This window comes from Micrasema longulum, unplaced genomic scaffold (assembly GCF_059751315.1).
Source record: "Micrasema longulum isolate JH-2025_06_02 unplaced genomic scaffold, ASM5975131v1 h1tg000133l, whole genome shotgun sequence".
NCBI classification, from domain to species: Eukaryota; Metazoa; Arthropoda; class Insecta; order Trichoptera; family Brachycentridae; genus Micrasema; species Micrasema longulum.
Genome location: NW_028277339.1, coordinates 504,043 through 526,263, shown reverse-complemented (window position 1 = coordinate 526,263; position 22,221 = coordinate 504,043). Strand labels below are relative to the sequence as shown.

At 33.6% G+C, this 22,221-nt stretch overlaps 2 protein-coding genes across 5 annotated transcripts in view; one reads left to right on the top strand and one right to left on the bottom strand.

The window, feature by feature from the left end:
- Positions 1-2,053, top strand: part of Nos (Nitric oxide synthase) — a 436,979-nt gene extending 434,926 nt beyond the window's left edge. For all 3 annotated transcript variants that reach the window (XM_088241938.1, XM_088241932.1, XM_088241947.1), the window contains 3 exons: positions 189-456; positions 1,092-1,283; positions 1,682-2,053. In XM_088241938.1, the coding sequence (XP_088098064.1) occupies positions 189-456; positions 1,092-1,283; positions 1,682-1,789 (568 nt within the window). In that variant the 3' untranslated portion in view covers positions 1,790-2,053. The remainder of the gene's footprint in view (positions 1-188; positions 457-1,091; positions 1,284-1,681) is intronic.
- A 3,499-nt stretch (positions 2,054-5,552) lies between these two features.
- Positions 5,553-19,811, bottom strand: LOC148284276 (annexin B9-like). 2 transcript variants are annotated; one of them, XM_088241915.1, is made up of 9 exons: positions 19,597-19,811; positions 18,547-18,912; positions 17,318-17,494; positions 15,272-15,476; positions 14,855-14,934; positions 11,791-11,863; positions 8,244-8,417; positions 6,352-6,533; positions 5,553-5,962 (listed from the first exon to the last, which is right to left on the bottom strand). In XM_088241915.1, exons 1-9 carry the CDS (start codon positions 19,612-19,614, stop codon positions 5,906-5,908), a joined length of 1,332 nt encoding a protein of 443 aa, XP_088098041.1. In that variant the 5' UTR covers positions 19,615-19,811; the 3' UTR covers positions 5,553-5,905. The 2 variants fall into 2 exon arrangements, with proteins under 2 accessions (XP_088098041.1, XP_088098047.1); XM_088241921.1 differs by lacking the exon at positions 18,547-18,912.
- Between the last annotated feature and the right edge of the window lie 2,410 nt (positions 19,812-22,221).

Genomic DNA, 22,221 nt, shown 5'->3' with positions numbered 1-22,221 from the left:
TGTTAAGTATTTGTTTTAAAGATGGTTATGCACTGCAATATTTCGTTGTTTCTGGACTGACACCTGAAGTCTAAGACTGATCACTTTATCTTCTATGTAACAAAAAAAATCCAGATGTGCTGCGATTGGAGTACCAACGCCCTATGTACATATGTTTTTTTTTTAATAATTGTAAACATGAATTCCAGTGCTCTGAGTTTCCACCTGCCGGCAGACACCTCTCGCCCCATTATCCTAGTCGGTCCTGGGACTGGAATAGCTCCCTTCCGAGGCTTCTGGCACCACCGCCAGCATCAGGCTCTGAAGCAGGGGGTTGCCATAGGCGAAGCTTGGCTCTTCTTCGGCTGTCGCACCAGGACCATGGATCTCTACAGCGAGGAGAAGCAGCTGATGAAGGAGCAGGGAGTTCTCAGCAAGGTGTTCTTGGCTCTATCTAGAGAGGAAGGCATACCCAAGGTATAAACAAATATTGCATACTTACTCGTAAGACTTAAGATTCTTAAGTTACTCGTAAAATTCTAATGAATAAAGTAGCATCATTAAGCTATCTATTTTTTATTTAAAAGATTATCAAACAGAGAATAAAATCATATACGAAGCCTACGTTAAATCTGTTAAAAAGTGTTATGTATTATATATATATGTGTATACTCATTAATGCCAATCTGTTAGGGCTTCCATAAGCCTGTTGATTGGCTTAAAAAAAAAAGAAAGGCTTTATATTCAAGGTTTGAAAACAAAATATGTATGGTTGTATATATTGATACTTGGGTTAGTTAATTGTTGTTAAGTTGACATAAATTTAAACCATTCTCATGTAAAGTTGAAGAAAATCACATGCGCCGTTGTTCTACAATCATTACAATATAATTATATTTCTGACTTCAGTGATGTAATGGCGATGCTTGTCTCATGTTCAGAGGTTACATAATTGATTTCCGGTGAGGTAACAGCAAAAAAAAATCTCAAACTTGGGTGTTCTGTGCCAAATGTCACAGTTGGACCTTTCATGCTGTTGTGGTGCAATATTTCCCGGTTCTCCGAGCAACATTATGTCTGGGTAAGTATTTACATTTGTCCGAATTTTGCAGACCTATGTGCAAGGACTGGCAGAGCAGGAAGGGAAGCAGCTATACAACATACTAGTGGAGCAACAAGGACACTTCTACGTATGTGGAGACTGCACGATGGCCGAACACGTTTGCCAAACGCTCAAAAAGATTGTCAAAAAGTACGGAGATATGACGGATCAAGATGCTCATGAATTCGTTCTTCGATTGAAGGTGACCTTTATTTATTATTCTGAATGGTTGTTCCATTTCCTTTTAGAAAATATCTCGATACTTTAAAATCATTAACCCAGTCAATAAGCAATACCAACATTAATCTGTAAATATATTTATTTGATTCACTCTTTTACTAAATATGATAGAAAAACTATGGCAGTTAGCAAACAATGTACACAGGTAAAATATTTTTTTCTGTTGTTTTTCATGTTTTGTTAGAACAAAAGATTGCTTACTGTACATAGAAATCAGAAAGTATCGCGAAGTAAATATAAATTTGATTTTTAAATTGTCAGATAAACTAAATGAAAAAATACTTTTGTAAACAGAAAAATTAAATGCAGCTTTATTACACTTATTTAGATTGAAATATATTATAAATTCTGTGGTTTCAGGAGGAAGATCGTTATCACGAAGATATCTTCGGCATCACTCTAAGAACAGCCGAGATCCAAAACAAATCCCGAGAGTCGGCAAGAATAAAAATGGCAACACAACCATGACGAAGGCTCTCCCATTTACCTAAAAAACTTAATTTACCTAAATAAAATATGACTTTTGACTTTTCGAACCATTTTCTTACTAACACTTAATCCACATCTCGTATATTATAAAATTATATTGCACACTTCATAAGTCCATCTTTATCAACATGTTTAAATATATTATTAAATAAGAAATTTTTGACTTCATCATATTAATCATGTTTTGAAACTATTGTACATTGTGTATACTAATAAACGTTTTAAATATATTTCAATTACTAATCAACTGGACTTTTAATTACCAAAACTATCTGACTTCACGCCCAAACCCACAGTATGTCAAAATAGATGTACTTTTTTATTGAAAAATCTTAATATTCAATATATTTATGTATGCCTTTTATTTTTTTGCACAACAGGCCAAAGAAGGCCAATTACAGTGGTGGATTTGTCACAGAATACTCGGATTTAAAAATAATAAAAAAATTGTATTCTCACCGGGAATTGAACCCGGAACCCATTGAGTCGAGCGTCAACAAAGAGGCAATCAAGAGAAAAATATTTTTTTCATAATATGTATTCCATTTTAGATAGCTCTCTTGAATAGAGCTGAGCTAGACCTTATTCTGTAATTACTTCGTTTTGTAATTTCATTGCAGTAAAGCCATTACAACACGAAAGCAACCAATTATGTGGGAAATGTGTTTTTTCCATAATATTCCATTTTAGGCATGCAAGCCTCTCTTGCAATAGAGCTGAGGCCTCATTCTGTAACCACTTTGTCTTATAAATTCATTTGTATCATTTGAGCAGGAACACAGGCGAAATACGTTGAGAGTGCGGTGGATATATGAAAAACAAATGAACTTATAAAACGAAATTGTGACAGGGCTCTGTGTTGAGATTGATTTTCATTTTCATAACACATCAATCATCAGACCTCTTAATAATGGTGTGGATATAAAATTAAAGATATTGTTTTAAAAAATGAGTGAAAAGATCAGAGTAAGTCAGATAAAACATTTATTAGAGTTCAAAATTTGTTTTTGCTTAAGTTTAATTAACAAACATATATTTCTGCAGAACATACATTCTTTTAAGAACTTAAATTTAGACTGGCCGTAAAAGCCAATATTTAGCTTATGAAATTCAAGGGTTGTAAAACTCACAAATAGGCCAATTTATTGGTCATGGTTGAAAACCAATCATTAAAAATATTTTAATTAAAATAAGAAAATTTCCCACTAGGTTGCACTGACAGAGATGTGAAAATAACTAAAAGGTAAAACAACTGAATAGTTTGCCATCTGCAAATAAAGGAAAAGCAATACAGGGTCTATCAATCTCAACAAGTCGAGTCTGTAACCAAAATTATTTAAGGAATTAAGGTTAGGTACTTGATTCTGACTTCAAGCTGAATTATACTACATAGGTATGTATGTATCATTGTAAAATTCAAAACAGTATTTTTATAATACAGTAATGTTATGAATTACCTTTCAATTCAACAAGACAGTACAGAACAATTACATTTATATAGAAAAAAAAATAGTTTCAAGAATTCGCAATCTCTTTTTCAGGTTTTAAGTGATATTTTAATTTTCATAAAGTAAAATTAATTATTTAATTGGGATTTTTATGAAAAAAGAAACATTTAAAAATTAGTACTTAATTTCCCGTTAAAAAGACAACTACATTGTATAAATAGACTATGATTGTAAAATTTTGTATCTGATTTATAAAATACAGATTAGCGGAGGGTTGTTTATTTTCAAAGCATATAAATTAACATTCAAAAAAATCTAAAAGATCTTAGTTATAAAAATATTTAAACGTTTAAAGTTAGATTTATTATTATGAATTTTTAAGACTAAATCAATTACATATAACCCTATATACCATATAAACATTTTACTTTCTTCAAATTGAAAAATATTATAATGGAAAGAAATTAAAAATTGCATTTAAAAAATCATTATGAGATTGTGTATTCTCATTTATTATTCTTACACAGATAGGTAAATAACGTAAATAACCATGTTTCTAACATCGGGGAAATACAAGAAGGCAGATAAAGATTAGCATTTATGTATTAATTATAATTGACAACTTACAAATTAACATGGTATACATATTGAAAAATCTTTGAAAGGCACAACATAGGCATCAAAATTGGCTGGCTGAAAAGTAATTTTCAGATTTTCTGGCACTTTTAATAAGAGAACTTTCGACTGTTATAAGTTAACACTTCATAAAAAAATATCATTTGATTACACACATTATTTTTAAGCACATGTTTTTATTTTGGCAATGTATTCATTTTGTGAGAAAACTACCTGACAAAAGAACTTACATCGAACATATACTTTAGTGGCACCTACAAAGCACAAAATGGTCATTAATTTGAACCAAAAACCTTAACCAATACGCATAGTACGAAAAAATATAATTCCAATAAAAATAAGTGGATATTGTCTAAGACAAAAACTAGTGATTTTTTTCAAAGAAAGCATACCTAAGTGTTATTTAAGATGATAAAAATGTGCTTGAATTTTCGGATGTAGAAACAAGTCAGGAAATAACAATCAGTTATTATTTAGCAATTAAGTGGTTTATTGCACAGATGCAACTTCGCTAAATGAGGCCCCCTTAAAAAGTATTGATTTGCTTATTTGGAACCCAACTGATTATTCAAATTCAAAAGTTAAATAATGTTTATAAACAATCTTGAATGTAGTTTTATAATCGCTTTATAATATTAGGTTAGGTTGTAAAATCTTTGTCTTAAATAAATTCCACTGTACAGACTAAACTCAAGAAATAAATAAACTTTTGAAATAAATAACAATTTGTGACCGAAATAAGCTGATCAAGAATTGATATTAAAACTACAGAATAAAAGAAATACTATAGTTAATTTCTAAAAATAAACTCCAGTAGATTGATTTAATAAATTTTTAACAAAAACCATTCCATAATGTGATTGTTTAAATTTTTTTTTGCTAAAGAACTTGTGCATTTTATATTATAGTTATGAAACGTGAGATTCACATAAAAGGAATAATATGTATAGTTCTGGACAAGTTACAAAACTTAAGAAACTAGTTAAGATACTTTAAAAACAAATTTTAAAATACAGTAAAACCTCATCTTTACATTCCTCAATTTGTCATTTTCCAGCTTTTTACGCCGAAATGTTTAGGTCCCATTTTTTCCATCCGTTATCATTAAAATACTCCCCCAATTAACGTTTTTCATAACCCCAGTGTTGTTTTAAAAAATTTTGAAACTCATTAGATCAGTCGAAAGACGCCGAGCCGCACGCCGCCGCGTTTGCAGAAAATGGTGGATAAAATCAAGGTAAATAAAAAAATGCGTAAATTGTTGCCTCAAACTAAATTCAAAGTAGGTTCAGTGTAATTGACCATTTAGTTTATGTGTTTAATTTTGAAATTTTACTAAATTGTGACATGCGATTGACACATGTTTAGGAAGAATAAAGTCTTTACATCAATAAATTACGATGCAGAAAGTTTAAAAATTTGGCAATAGAAATATTATTTGAAGTTATAAACATAATTTGGAAAGAAGATTGTTTAAACAGTTATCATAAAAGTGTGAAACAGTTTTTCCGCGATGTAAATGACAGTTGAAATTCTGTGTGCCAGACTTAAAAAGGTGATACCATTTAAACAAAATTTCCCAATATTTAGGGAAAATATCATTGTATGCATAACATGCATGAGTATGTATGTTTGTTATAAAATTATGAAAATTAAAATTTTTATTTTTGTTTCTTAAGTACCTACATAAAATTATTTAAACATGTTTTTTTTTAAATTTAATAAAAAAAAACACTATGTGGTACTGACTGAAAAAATACAAAATATTTTTGATGAAATCATAGGTAAATAATCCCCAGTTATGACCGCTTTTACATTTTTTTTGCAGTTTTTCATTTCTCACTTAGCATTTTCCTCAGTTCTAAGTTCCTAAGTTTTTTTCAGTTTTTTGCTGCTCCCTTGAAAAACGTAAAACAGGGGTTTTACTGTATGCATGTTCAAGAAATAAATCATTATTTCTTACAGTTTGAGGTGGTTCAGCGTATGCATAAAAATAATTTGGAAAGATAGTTTAGTAACAGCCAATCAATGCAAGCAGACACTTCTTGTAGTGACCAGATGTATCGCCCTGGAAAAAAAACCAACATTATGTATTTTGACTGTTGATAAATATTTCACATAAATAACGTACAATTTGTGGAAATCTGTTATTGGTTCCGAGTTTATACAATACGAGTATAGCCGTTGTTTACTATAAATATGTACGTAGAACTGTCATTTTCCCAAATAAAATAATCAAACAAAAATCAATAAAGACCAATTATCTTTTTTTTTTAAATATAATCCTCGCAATCTTATGATACAGATTTCAATTGATGTATCTTCATCAACCATTATTGGACTTGTAAAACAAAATCTAACAATACACAAATTTAAAATGAAATAAAATATAAATTTGAAACTTTTCCGAGACATGTTTAAATACATGCATTAAAAGAAAAATAAAAAATTGATTACCTCAATCCAGCTTTGCAGGGACTTGCCATACTTGGCCTCGAAAGCATCCTTAACATCCCCCAGGTCGACTTCAGAACGCGTCACCATAATTCTGATTAACTGACGATCGGTTGTTCCGATTCCAGCCATGGACTTGTGAAGGCGCTCAGCGAAGAAATCTGACTTGCTTCGAACACACTTCACTAAAAAAATATTACATTTGTATATAAATATGTTTGTAAAATACAGTACTCCCTCTTTAATCCGGCACTTCACTTCTCCGGCCCTGCCAGTAATCCGGCATTTTTATATGGGCAGAAACTAAGCGGGTAGCTCGTACAAATATGTATAAAATAAAACACATCTTCTGCCATTTAAATGTGTCATTATTAGGGATTTCCAGTAATCCGGCAGTACCCTAGTCAGATATCTACCGGATTACTGAGAGATGTATAAATAAAGGCACTACCCTGTGACAATGAGGAGAGTGTCAATAATGGTATTTTAAAAAATATCCATAGAACTAAAAGCTAATTTTTCAGCAAGGATTTTTAAGCTGATATAATATTTAATTACTTATTTCAGTATGACTAAGCAGTAATGTCCGATCGAAATTAGATTTTTAGTCAAAATTCAGGCTTCTGTTTTAGTTTCGGATGGAGATGTCCGAAACTAAAACATCGGTTGATCACCACTAAGAAGTGGGTGCAATGCTTAGCAAACCATATTGTTTTCAATACATAATATGTTTAAATCTTATTACTGATAGCTGTTTGTTAAATTTTATATTTCAACTTCAGTAAAATATTGTGGCATATGACAAAATTTTACTCAATTTTAATGGCATGTTTATCTTCATTATTTCTATTGTGACCTTTTGCAAGATAACACGACAAAAAAAAAAAGGATAATGTTGCCGACGTCTACTTGGCGGCCCTTCCTGGGGCCTTTCATTATAATTTTAACATAGGGACTTCAGTATGTGTAAGCGAGGTACTACCTCCCCAATAAAGACCAGTATTCGTCACTTTCGGGGGTGGTCATCGCCATACTGAAGCATGTATAGAATAGGAATCATTTAATGTAATATTATTGACTGCCCACTATGTTATTTAATGTATCCTAAAAATAAATTTGTTCATTATTCTGTTTGAATGTTGATCGCCGCGCGGTCGGCGGGGAACTGCGGCCGGGTAGCAAGAGGGGGGCGTCCTTATACGTGGCGCGAGAGAGACCGATAGAGCAGGCGAATGTGCTCGCTATCTCTCTCGCCGTGTGATTGGTCAACCTAGTACCGCCCGCTATTGGCCTAGCACCGCCGCCGCACGGCAAAATGTATTGTATATATAGCCCCGCCGGGCAAATAATAAATCAGTCAACTCGTCACGCTACTAAGGGCTTTTACTCTCCACCTCGTCTCCCTGCCTCGCTTCAAACCGGACCTCACCGCCACCTGGAATATTCGACCGCCGCTACCCCCTGGACTTGGAACTCGGATACTCTTTGGATTGGATTTTGGACCCTTGGCTACTTCCCCGGAACACACCCCGCCGTTCCCGCCGACGAAGAGATACCGGCCTTACAACCCGGTTGCCTGCTTCAGGATTGCGGCCGCCAGTGCTACTCACTAGCGACCCCGCAAGGGATCTCTAGGCAGCGATACCTCCCCCGGAGCTTATCGTTCGTCGGCCGAGGCCCGCCTACGCCCGGCCACTCTACTTTGACATCAGCACCTATAGTATACAGTTCTTGTGACTGGCGCGATTGCTACGGAAGCCAGTGATCCGGCGCGATTGCTATGGAAGCCAGTGATCCGCCGCGTCTGTTACAGATAAGGTCCTCATCTTCGAGAAGACGTATTATATTATTAATACCAACTTACCTGCAAAACAAATAAAAGAAATGCTAAGTACCTATGGCCAGAAGACCATCCTTGATGTCACCAGAGAACTCGTTCTTAATGGCCTTCTCAAACTCATGTCCGGTCACCGTCTCGTATTCCTTGAACGTTGCAGCGAGTTGCGGGAAACTGCGCTGGCATAGAATAGCGTTGAAGACTGATTCATCAGTTCCCATACGGAGCTCACCTGTAATCAGAAATGTATTATAATCAGCAGAGTAAGCGAGGATTTTAATCAGGCTAGGCAGTCGGATAACTTAACTGAAATAAAAATACCTTCTTCACATGGAGGATTTTAGTAACCGATTCAGACACCAATAAAAGTAACCGCTTCATTTATCCATATTCAAAAAAAGTCGAGTGTACCCTATCACATATTGACATTATATCTTTGATGGCTCTGAAATTTCTTAAATGTCATTTCAAACTATTTTAATATGAACATATTACAACAGAGATGAACAATCTAGAGAGGGTAATATAGAAGTCTAGGCATCTACAGGGCTTATGACCTGTCATTGGCTGGTTTTAGCGCCCACTTTACAGACTGTATAACATTCACCATTCGGCCCAAATTTGAACATCTTTATTAAATCCACCTGGTCCATGAAGAAGCATAGAAATTGAAAATAAAAAATAAAATTTTCAGGCGTTGCCTAGTACGTAGGTGAAATAATTTGATTAGATGAATCTCACCCGCATAAATAAAGGTTTCAGCTCTTTAACTTCACAAACATCAACAGATGAAAGAACTGAAGGAATAAAAATGTTCAAATTTGGGCAGAATGTTGAATGTTACACTGTGTAAAGTGGCCACTTAAATCAGCCAATGACAGGTCATAAGCCCTGTAGATGCCTAGACTTCTATATTACCTTCTCTAAAATGTTCTTCATCTCCGTTGTAATATTTTCATATTAACAGCTCCCCAGGGAGTTGAATCGAGTCCTTGTCTACAAAAAGTTGGACAAACTCAAAAAATTATTGAGTTTTAATATTAACGTTGCTAAAAAGAAAAACTTTACACACATTTTGTAGATATTTGGATAAACGGAAATTTGTTTACTGCACAGCCGATAGCTATTTTATCAAATCTGAGCAATATTTCAATTACACAGATCCTATGTACCGACATTTATATTGTCTGTCAACTATCAAACCTTTGCTTACCTACGCCACCACGAAAATATAACTGCTTATTTTTTTATCTTTTATTTTACCTTTTATGTTTTAATCTTCTTACACCAGCACAGTTTTCAATTTCCATATTTTTTTCACAAAATGAGCACATGACAATTGATATTACTGATCATGATAACATGAGAATCAATTTTGGCCGTCGGTGAGATTTGTCATTTTCAGATTTACTCATAATATTAACCTAAGTATCTGCAAGCTGCTGTGCTCATTTTGTACTATAAGAAGCGGAGCGGTGCGAAGATCACCCATACATACAAAGTCAACTGAAGTAAAATGTACATAAACTCAGACACGCATTTTGCCATGTAAAAAAAGTTTACCATTTGACGCAAGTGGACTAGGAATTAAACAAACTGGCAAGGCACTTTATGTGATGGTGTGCATATAGGCATGGTGACGCTGCGGTAAATACCTGCTAGTATGTGAGAATTTTTCAATTCTTGCAATAATTTGGTACACTCACATAATTTTTTGATTGCTTATTGATAATTATGTAAATAAATATAATCTAGTGGGGTAGGCACTGCTTATTTACTTATATGAAATGCACAACACTGATTATAATAAGTAAAATAACAACTCCGTGGTGTAGTGGTCAAGACGCTTGACTCACGCACGGAAGGTTCTGGGTTCGATTCCCGGTGAGAACCCAAAAATTAAAAATGTGATTTTTCTCAAGCCTGGGTGCTCTGTGATGTAATTCACCACTGTAATTAGGCCTCCTGGCCTGTTGTGGTGCAAAAAAAATAATGTAATGTAACTTATTTCATGTATAGATAGATTGTATATAAGAGTTTAGTGTGATATTAATTTAATATCATATTGTATTTATAAATCTGAATATGAGTTAAAAAATTATGCACCCTTTTTAAACGATTAATATCAGATAATTTTATTATGTCAAACTAATTTGCACATTAGCAGGCACCATGGAGTAATTGGTTAGACCGCCAACTGAGAAACTGCTATCACGGGTTCTATTCCTAATAGGTTTTTAAAAATTTGTTCATAATTTCCTCCCATATCCTCCCTTTTACTTGCTGAAAAGTCTCCAAAATAAAGGCTTAGTGGGTTATTCTTTTTTTTAAAACCATTGTAATATTTTAATTTGTGGTTAGTATCGTGGACTCACGGATCAAAGGTCAGAGGTCCGAGGTTCGAACCCTACTCAACTACAACTTAATTTCCTTTTTTTATTAACTCGTTGAAAATGGGTCTAAAATTTTAATTTTTCAAGGTAAATTATAACAATGCAAATATTTAAGTTTCATAAAAAAAACATACCTACCTATTTCATCAACTTTTATTTATTTATTATTATTAATACACACAATACACAATTCCCTAATTGCATACTTATTGATTTTCATGTCCCCGCTTGCTAGAAAATTCCGTGTTAAGTCAGGACTCCTTAATACTAAAGTCAATGCTAAGATAGATTTATAAATATTGTGACGCATAAATATACATAATGAAAATAACACCATAATTCAATTCAATTTATAATAAAACTAAATGTATTATTGGAGAATCTGTTGATAATCCATTAATAATCTGTTGATATTCAGTATAAATAATGTGTGTGGTTAAAGATGTTACATTATTTGAATGAATTCTGTACATAAATGACTGAATTCTGTTGCATTTAGGTAAAGAGATACATGTCACTAAATTAGAGAAAATGAGTTAAGTATGCAGTTCCAATCTATAAGGTCTACGGAAGGTTGAGTAAAGAGATAAACATTAGGAAAAATTTATTCCATTTAATATATCGATAATAAAATTGGTTGCCATCGTATAATTTGAAAGTACTATTAGGCAAAAAAGTACATGTAACTTGTATTAAAATTTCCTAAAACATGGAAAAACCAAATATGAGAAAAAATACAATATGACTTGTATCGCTTCATATATTTCATTCTAAAGCATTTAAATTTTATTTTAAAATAGCACCCTAAATTGCATATTAACTAATTAAATCAGTAAAAAAAACTTAAAATCACCCATAAAAGTACCCCTGCGCAATCAGCACATTCAAATTAAATTGAAAACATCATAGAATCACTTGTGCAAACAACCCTTTATATTAACATATTACAACAGAGATGAAGAACATTTTAGAGAAGGTAATATAGAAGTCTAGGCATCTACAGGGCTTATGACCTGTCATTGGCTGGTTTAAGTGGCCAATTTACACACTGTGTAACATTCACCATTCTGCCCATATTTGAACATCTATATTCCTTCAATTCTTGCATCTGTTGATGTTTGTGAAAAAAAAAACCAAAAAGCTTTTATATTACAAAAATGGCGCTTTATAAATTATCTATAATAGTAATGACTTAACAATGTATGAACTTACCAGCTCGCAATAGAGATTGAGCATCTGAACGGGCTTGGTCAACGTTGACATCAAATCCTTCATTTCTGTTGGCCTGGAAAATAAATAAATAATTATTGATAATATTTTCTTCGACGTCTTAAAAAAACAAGTATTTTTCATCGATTTTCCTCATAATTTCCCTATCTACATCCAGTGGTGTATAGGGCACTGCATTAGCACTCTAATCGCAGCATATCTAGATCATTTTTGTTACATGGAAGGTAGGGCGATGAGTCTAACACTTCGGGTACCAGTCCAGGGACAGTAAAATATTGCAGTGTTAAACTACTATTACAACAAATATTTCACGTCACCCTTGCCAGGAATCGAACCTGGAACCTCGAGAATGGTAGGCGAATGTGCAACTACTACAGTACGAGGCCGCTTGAATTCGTTCTTCAGGATGTTTACCTAAGAGTAGTCACCGAGTTGAAAACGTTTATTCAGGAATCTGGTTCTATTTCACACACTGAACTGGATTCTTCGTCCGCCTGGACACAGAAATATAAATTTATATAAACACTCATGTTATTATAAATTGTTTCTGTAGATAGATAGCAATAAACTAAAGAGAAAGGGTTATATTGTTAATCAAAGACAAAAAAAACATTCAACTTATTTGAATTAAAAAGGCATGAAGACAAAAGGCAGAGTAAATATTGACAAACAATATAACGTCACGGGCCTCAGATTTAAAAGTTATTTTTTGGTGATTAAAATGCTTGTTTTTCATCGCTTTATTTGACCACGGATCTAATTATTCAACCACAAAACCATGTCAAATATTAAACTGAACGATAACAAATACAACACAGCAGGTACATACCAATGTTATCATAACATGAGAAAAACTTGTGATTAACTTGAAGTATTTTTATTTGTTATGTATGTTATTTTTACATTGTTCTAGTATGTTAACCTCTCCGTATTAAGATAATAGAAATGTTGAAGGTATTACTTGCAAACTTAGCACAATCCAAAATCTAAAAAAAGGGAGATATGAATTGAAACATATTCCAAATACAATTGTTTACGATAATCAGTTCAAAATACAGCTTTATTTGTGAGAATCTGACTTTCAATCCCACTCTACTCCAACTTGATTCCCATTTTATAATCATTGAAAATGGCTAGTGATGCAAGAGACTTCTGCTTCCGCAACTGCGGAAGTTCTGCACGTTTTTTGACATCCATTGTTTCATTGTTTTCGCAACTTTAATGACGGAAATTTGAATGGAACTTTAGGGGAACTTGATGGAACCGAAAGGGAGGGGTGTTCCAGGCGTTCCAGCCAACCGCGAGCGAGCCGGGCGCGTGCTTTTGGCACTTGTCGCAACGCCTTTGTTTACATACTCTTTTAACTTTATTATACGCCGTGATGTGAGTGTAAGCTGATAATATTTTGTGTTTATGATTGTTATAGTAATTCATTTGTGTGTAACGTAAGTGCAATTATGAAACCAAAAACAAGTCGGGTTTGGAACTATTTCGTTGAAATTGACAATCTAACAGCCAGATGTAAACTATGTGACGAACTCAAATTGAGAATGATGAATTCAACATTAATAATTTTAAAATTAACATTAAGTATAAATGAAGACCAGTAAGACTCGATTACAAATAACGAGAATGACAATCTATTTTTGGAGACACAGTCACAACTTTGGCAGTACAAAAAAGAAAAACGATTGCCTTTACATAGAAATTAAATTTGTACAAATATACAAATCTTTTGACATTAGTGTGTCAATATTTATCAGCTCCTCCCAGCAGCGTCGCCAGTGAGCAATTATTTAGCAGGGCTGGTCTTATATATGAAAAACACCGGAACAAATTATTAGGTGTAAAAGCGGCCAAACTACTTTTCATAAAATATTACTTTCCACTACTTAATTATGAATATTAATTTGATTAAAGTTGTATTTGTAAAAAATGTACTTTTTTTTCCATAGTATTTACACTTCCGCATCCATTCCCGTTTTTGTTTCCACTTCTGCTCCTGTTATGACACTTCCGCTGCATCACTAAAAATGGCCCTCAAAATCAAATATTTGGGTAAATCATAAGAATGCAAATTTTTCTTTTGTTAAAAATAAAATACATAATTGGGTTTGTTGCAAACATGGCAACCTCTACTTTAGAAGTGCAAAGTTGCCAATCTATAAAACTGAAGTTATTATTTCACTATTGTTTCTTGACCTAATCATGATTATTTCATTACTAGTTACATATAAAATATTAATTGGCTATTGTTGTATCAGTTTTTTGTGATTTGCAGAATGTAAAGAAAGGTGGATTTTGCTGGGTTTACAAATAGTACTCAGTTGTGTATTGATGATTTAGTTTTTTTTTTTTTTAAATACGAATTTACAAATAAGTGTTGTTTAAATGTATTTATGACACTAACCACCAAAATTGCAATCAAATTCTAGTCCACAATAAAAAAAACTAATTTAAAATTATCTCCTTTCCAGATGTCGCCAACCATTAGCACTAAAGAATATTTTACATGAAAACTAAACAGAATATCGCAAATAAAAAGTTTTAATAAAGAAAAATGTTGAATTTAATATTTGACGGAGAATTTTTTTTTGTGAGTCACAGTGGACAAACGGCTGACAATCTGTGTGTAGATTTTTACGATCACCGTTATCAATATGTGAACATAGTTTACCCTGAAGATGGCTCCTGCAATGATAGCCGAAACGTCGGAACCAATCCAACGATGGGATCAGCCAAAAAAGATGATGTGTATGGTTGACAATCTCGTTGAAACTGGCGCAGTGGCCACATGGTATTTAAATACTCTGTTTGAACCGTCGCTAAAGTAGAGAGCTAAGATAATATCTAATTTATTGGTTTCTTTGACCCACGGGTGTCGTTGAAAGTCACAATCTTGGCATAATTTTTGTCAGTTACCAAAATAAATGCATTGCCCCAACTGTGCGGCAATAATACGGAAGAGGTTAATTGTTCGGTTGTATTGTAGAAAAATGGAAAGAAGGTTGTAAATACAAATGCTAACGGATATAAAATAACTTACACATGACAAAGCGATCAGTAACCGCTTGAAGCTTCCCGAAGTGTCACTTGATAGGTCTTCAGTCAATGATGTCATATACACTGAAAAAATAATTTAATTACGCATTAATAACATTCAACAAATAACTAAACTCTCATCTTTTCCTCTCTTTTCCATTGAAGACTAGTATCAAAATAATGAATTTATATACAGATAATATAACTAGTTATATTTTTTAATCAATTATAACTAACAATAAAAACTAACATGCATTATATAAATAACACCTTTTATTTTATTAGTTGCTTGAAAGAAATTACTTGGCAAAAAATCTGCCAACGTACAAATATGTCTGGACAAAAAGTCAAATAAATAAATATTGCGCAATCTCATTGAGACACAATGCTGATTGAAAAAAAAAGAAAATGAAATATTTACTGGTTTGGTAGGCATCTTGGATGACTTTGATCTCGTGGTTAGACATTGTGCAAAGGACTTCTATGAGAGTATCCTCATCAGTTCCAACACCGCTAATTGCATCGTGCATCTCTTGGGCATAGTATTGTGGCAAGGGGGTCATAAGAGCCACAATTACTTCCTCAAAGTGCCCGGTGCATTCACTCTTCAGATCATCAATCAAATCCTGTAGGAGAAAACATTTGATGGTAAACAAATTTACACATTCACGGACACTTTTTTCACATACACATATAACTTCTACATTCTGTGAGTATTTTACTTCTGATTGAACCGTAGTAGATGATTTTAAGTTGATTTCGTTTGAACATACTGGGATATTTTTGTTGCCGGCTGATTTTTATAGGGACACAATATCTTCTCCTAACATATAATTACTTCGATTTTAAGTAGGCTATAGCCGTCTCTTTACTACCGACATTTCCTAAATGAGAGACATGATTTTGAAGGCAATGGCTGCATAACCGTGAACGAGTTAAAAATAAGATGTAATATTTAACAAAATACATAAAAAATTGAAATGGCTTTTTAAAATAATAAACAGAATAATAACTCAAATGCTTTGGTTTCATAGATTATTAATTCTTAGGCATTTAGAATATAATGCATTAGAAGGGAAAATTTTTGAAGTAGTTGATAGAATTTAATAATAAATTCAAATTTAAACAAAATTACATAGGCAGCAATTTTAAATTACAGTTAAATTTCTATTTAGTCTATGTCTGGGCGGATGCATCCTGTGTATTTGACTTGATGGCTACTCTCAGGTAAATACTTCATTGTCCCTGGACTAGTACCCGAGGTGTAAGACTGATCGCCTTACCTTCCTGTACAGATGACCAATATAAGCTGCATTTACTCGTAAAATGTAGTGCCCTATACACCATCAGGTGTGAATAAGGGCTAAACGATGATTACAATTGTCCATGTTCCACGATTTTCCTAAATACATTTCTGTTTAGAATACAAACGGCGCTGAATATATATTTTTTTTAATCACCGTAATTATTGTCTACTGCCAGTAAGTAAGTACATGAAATAATGATAATTTTATTAATAATGTACTAAAAATAACATTGTCTGATATGAGAAGCCACAATATGAAATTGTTAGTCATCTGCATAAGAGTTTATTTAATCAGGTGGTAATAATTGAGTACATTGTTCATATCACTTGGAAAAAGGCTTCAGGAGTTTTAAAATAAAATCACCGGGATTCACTGTAAATGCTAATAAAAAAAAAATATTTGGTACCAAAAATAATTGTAAATTACAATTTAAAAAGTTCGATTAGAGAAGAAATAGATATTTATTTAATTTAGGTAGATACCAGATATCCAGAATAAAGACATGACTGGTAAGTTCCTACCCAATTAAAAAAACTAAAAGAAAAAAATATTTGTACTAACAGACAGCTCCTGGTCAAAAACACTGGAGGAGTATTTTCTCACATTTTGTCAATTTGAACATTAAATTAAAAAATATTACGATAAATCTGACAGGTTAACGAGCAATAAGTGCTTTTGCGGCGCGGAACGCGGGACTCAGCACAAGCCAATTGGCCGCGCAGTTTTTAACGGGGTTTGCGGAGATGTCAAACAAGTTCGAAAAAAAAAAACACTTTTTTTTGGTTTTGATTTTTTAAACGGGAGTTGCATTTATTATTTACCTTGCTTATTATGTACAAGGTTTATGGTTCATAAAAGTGGATTTTTCCACTTTAATATAAACCTTTATTTTATCTTTGAGTGTTGAGATCAGGAGGCATATTCTATACTGGAAGTGGGCCAATCAGGTACTTCCTAGAATCGGGAAATCCACTCAAAACCTGAGCTGATACCAGGGAGATTGTTCTGTATCCCATGCATGACCTGATCAGGCTATGCAAAGGATAACATATAACCTGATTATTAATATTTCCGCGATTTACTTAACAAAATTAATAAATATTTATTTACAAATGGTGATTTCATCGAATCATGCTATAAGACTTAATATTTCAATTTACCTTTCCATAGAGAGTTTTGAATTCAAAGGCAATCTTCAGCCTCTGAACGTTGCTTCTCTTGGTTAGAACGTGGATGATCGACTTTTCATCAGTTCCAAATCCTTTCATAGCTTTACGGAGAATTTCAGCATCACCCCTTGGATTGAAAGGCTCCACGGGAACAACTGTGGGTCTCATCTAAAAATAAATAAGTATGATGACTAAATTACCGAGTCTTGCTCACGACCAAAATAAAAATGCATGATGCCAGCGCAAAGTATTTCACTCTTAGATTTTGTGATGAATGATAAAATAATAAACCGCATCTCTCGAATGGCCGTGGCGCATTGTAGATTCGGACTGAAAAATGTTATCACTACCTTGCCAATTTTATGCCATGGTAGGTTTTAAGTATACTTTATGAGTTAACACTTGGAAATATGAAGCATTCTGACTGCTCGAAGAACAGGTTTTAGAATCACAACACAAGGGATACAGAACATTTTTCTAAATACAACAACTTTGCCGCATTAGAGACATCTCCATTGGTTACGTGTTATTAAGAATTTACAAAATTATAAATTATGATCAAACAGAGAGGGAGTTCCGTCATCAATTCATAGATATTTTGGTAGGTCAATATTTTTATTAACGGCATGTAATGTGGAGCAAAACCACATGCAGACAGTTCACCACAAACTGCAAGAGCTTAAATCTCTATTCCCACTGCGTGATTTAAGTGGCAGTAATTTTATTTTTTATTTTATTGACTGGTAGAGTATTATAGCCAATAATCAAAGTAAGAATGTAAATTTAACCGGGTTGTGATCCCGTGTCTAGTGTCGCGGATCAGAAGTCCAAGGTTCGAAACCCACTCTACTACAACTTTATTTCCATATTCTACTAGTGAGTTATTTGCAGTTCGTTGAAAATGTTCCCCCCTTTGGGCAAATCACAATAACGCAAACATTTGTTTTTCTAAAACAAAAAAATTCATGCAGAATACATTAGACAAAAGAGAAAAGAGACTATAGGGTACCATCAAGCATTGTTTGTGATTGAAGGTGTTCGGTACATGGGTGTAAAGTGTAACCAACATGACAATTTCTCATGCACATACTGTTCAAATTTAAAAAAGGTTTTTTTTATTTGTTAAACAATATGCTTATAGGGATTTGTGTGCTTTGTTATGACTGAGTGAAATGCCGCTTAAGGTCAGTAAAAGGCTTAAAAACAGAGTTGACTGTTACCTTCTTGGCTGCAGGACCTTGTTGCGACGGTGGAGGTGCGTACTGAGGCGCGTAATGATGGCTTTGTTGGGTGGGCTGTTGCGGGTAGCCCCCGTGCGAAGGGTAGCCCCCTTGCTGGGGGTAGCCCCCCGGCTGGGGGTAGCCCCCTTGGTGGGAAGGATAGCCTTGCTGGGCCTCCTGGGGAGGGTACTGTTGAGGGGAGGGATATTGTTGAGGGTAAGGAGTGGGGTGCTGCATGCCTCCATAGGGCATCGGCATCCCAAACGACTGAGGAGCCCCGCTGAACCCGATGTTATGCATGTAGGCCTGGGGCGGTGCATAGGGCATTTGTGGGTAGGACGGATGCGGTGGCGCTCCCGGTTGGCCCTTTTAAAAATGAAAACGATAATGCTTTAGCCAAATCAAAAACTATAAACTTATTTTTTACATGTCTTCATTAATTGTTTTGTCTTACAAAACCATTAGAGCGAAATACTTTGTGATATTTAAGCGTTATTTTAAAATGGGAATACAGCCTTATGCATAGGAAGTTCCTTGGTAGAAGGAAAATTATTTGCAAAAAATGTATTTAAAAGGGAAAATGCCAACTGAATAAATTAATGGTTAGTGGGAAAACAAAGTATTGACGAAAACATGCAAAATCTAAGGACAACTACAAGTGTTAAAACTATATCTAGAAGCCATAAGCACTTATTGCAAGAAATAAAAACGAATGAAACATTTTTTTAAAGCAGGTAAGTAAATGATAAAAAGTAGGGTACTGAAATAATTTAAATAATACTTAGTAATAAAAATAATGTGCGATGCTACTTTGAAAACAAGAAATATTGATTTGTTACTATTCTAGCAATGTAAGAAGTTGAGCTAAGTATAGGTTACTGTCACCTATTCTGGGATAAATTACCAAGATGTTTACTAAATTGAAAAAGCAATATTATAATCAGAAGTTAAACTAACAACAAGCGTATTTAATATTATATTAGTAAACCAAAGCCATTGTTGATAGTGTATATAATAAAAATATATAAAAATACACAATTTTGAACCAACCTGTTGATACGGATTCATTTTTAAAAATAAGTTTGAAGCTCGTAAAAGATAATGCTATTTATCAAAGCCGGCGACAGACTCGATACTCGGTACGTGCAGCAAATTTACAATATCATGGACACAGAGACACACCCGCGAATAATGTTTAAGCCACTGAATTCGGAGACGCCAACGAGAATGCCGATACCGGCTATTAGGGCACTTCTTGTTACAATGACGCTGAATACTGAATACGAATATTGTTGCGCTATGACGAGCAGTCAAATTATCGATGAGTAACCCCAAGGACAAGCGAGAGCGTCAGCAAAATCTAATTGTCAGACACTGGAAGAAATTTTCTAAGAACTTGATGCATAGAGAGATATCACGTGTCACTATGTCACCATCGATCGCGAAATAATGACGTATGCGGGTAATGACGTTTCGACATAATAAATATTCTTTTTCTATAGTTGGCACCATGACGCAATCTAGAACCTTCAAAAATAGGAAACAACCTTGTTCCAACGCTTTAAAACGCATAAATAAAATAATTTTGAAATTATGTACCTAATTTAAATATTTTTGAACGGAAAAAAACCTATTTTATTTACAAGCTCATTGAAAAGCAATTAATAGGTTTTTTTTTCAGAGAATGCGTAAAAACTATTCGCCAAATGCATCTACATATCCATATATTTTTAATTCATTTTAATATTTTAGACAATTGCTTATAAATAATGTAGGTAACATTTAAAAATTATATTTCTCTAGGCACTCAAATTATAGGATTCTGGGAGAGATCAATGAGGAATTCCAGTGCTAAAGCTTGTAAAATGCTTACCGGAGAATCTCAGGTGAAAGCGTTAGGCTTCCATTTTTTGGTATATACAAGGAATATCTAATAGTTTATTTCATTCATTATTAAAGATGTTTTGTGTACCACATCAAAGATTTTAACATAGAGTTCATTGATATATATTTTGTAAGAAGGGAAGGGAAACAGACATTAAAAATACAATTTAATTAGGTCATCATCATCATTCCATATCCGCTACCTAGTTGGAGCATATGGTGTCCATGAAGATCATCCAGGCATTGATGTCAGCTACCAGCTCTTGTGCATCCTCCCAAGTCAGGTTTGTATCCCGTAATTCTGACAACAGTCAGCAGTGGACGTAGAGAACCTGATGCCTTGTAAAGTAGGCAAGCATGGTTAAGGCTCTCAGGAGGCATCTGCATTACATGGCCAAGCCAACCGTATCGCCTCCGCTCGATGACAGTTGTCACTGGAGTTTGCTGCGTCCGCTCTCTTATTACTTTATTCTGCACAAAATTAATTCCGAGGACCTGCATGTTATATGTACCGACGTGCAGGGAAGAGTTATTAGATAGGAGTGCTTTTTTCGAAATCATTGTCCGTTTTACGTTGTCAGGATGCCGATGTCCGAAATTTTTTGTGGAGGTTTAGTAATCAAAAAGTTTTAAGAAGGTAAGGTGATTAGCCCTACGCTCCCGAGGCCTGAGGTCTGCGGGCAGTTTAATTAGGTAGATAATACATTTATAATATAATATTTATTAAACAAGTAAAATCACAAAGGATAAAACAGAAACCAATCTCTTATGTATTGAAATATCATCAGACGGCGAGGAATCTTTATTAGTATCTTGGCTATCGGCTTCCCAAATCAGTATGCCTAGTTTCGTTGAAATATTTGTGTTGTGTAATGTATAATAATAATGTGTTGGTTGAAATATTTAAAGAAATACCAGTTTTAAGGCCATTTCATTACCCGGGCTATTTCTAAGTTTAGACTGAACCAAACCAAAGGACGAAAAGTATCTCTATAGTTGCTGTTGCTGCATATTATTCCCCTGTTCCGGCTGAATTCTTATTCTGGTCCACAACACACAACAAAACCTACTTTATGGTGCCCGGAGAATCTCGAAGTTAAACACATAAATGTCTTATAAAAATAAAGGCAATGAGGAAGTTCAGCGGTTTTTAAATTATTTGTTAATAGACTATCAAATTAAGCCAAAAAAAAGTTTTTATTTTCAAGTGCCGTATTATCATCGCTGTGATTATTCAAAGTTGAATAATTTTTTCATTACTTCGTGCGTGATGTCACTAGTTCCCTTTGGCGAATTGTCATGCTGGGTGAGTTTGCTTCCTGAAAACCGGAAATCTATCAGAACACTATCATTGGTTGATTTAGAAAAACTTGTGACATCATTTTAAGTGGTTAATTTTTCATACATTTTAGAGAAAATTTGCCTTGCAATTAAATTCTCTAATTTTTACCGCATGTAAGAAAATCTTTTATATTCAATTTCCCATAGCACTTAACTTCCTCATTACTAAATTATAAATATCAGCCATAAATATGATATTTATCTTGATATATAAACAGTGATATACATACATATATCCCTCAAACTATGTTTTAGAAACAATATTGCCTGTATTGTACAGTAGTTAGAAGCTATACGTGGTATTTATTTATTAAAGTTATTATTTAAATTGCATTTGATTGACTCGGTAACTTTATTAAGCAACTATGACCCATTCCAAAGTATTTAAGCACAGTTATAATATTTAGAAACTGATCCAACAAGATTGTGGGTCAAATAAATCAGTGTTCA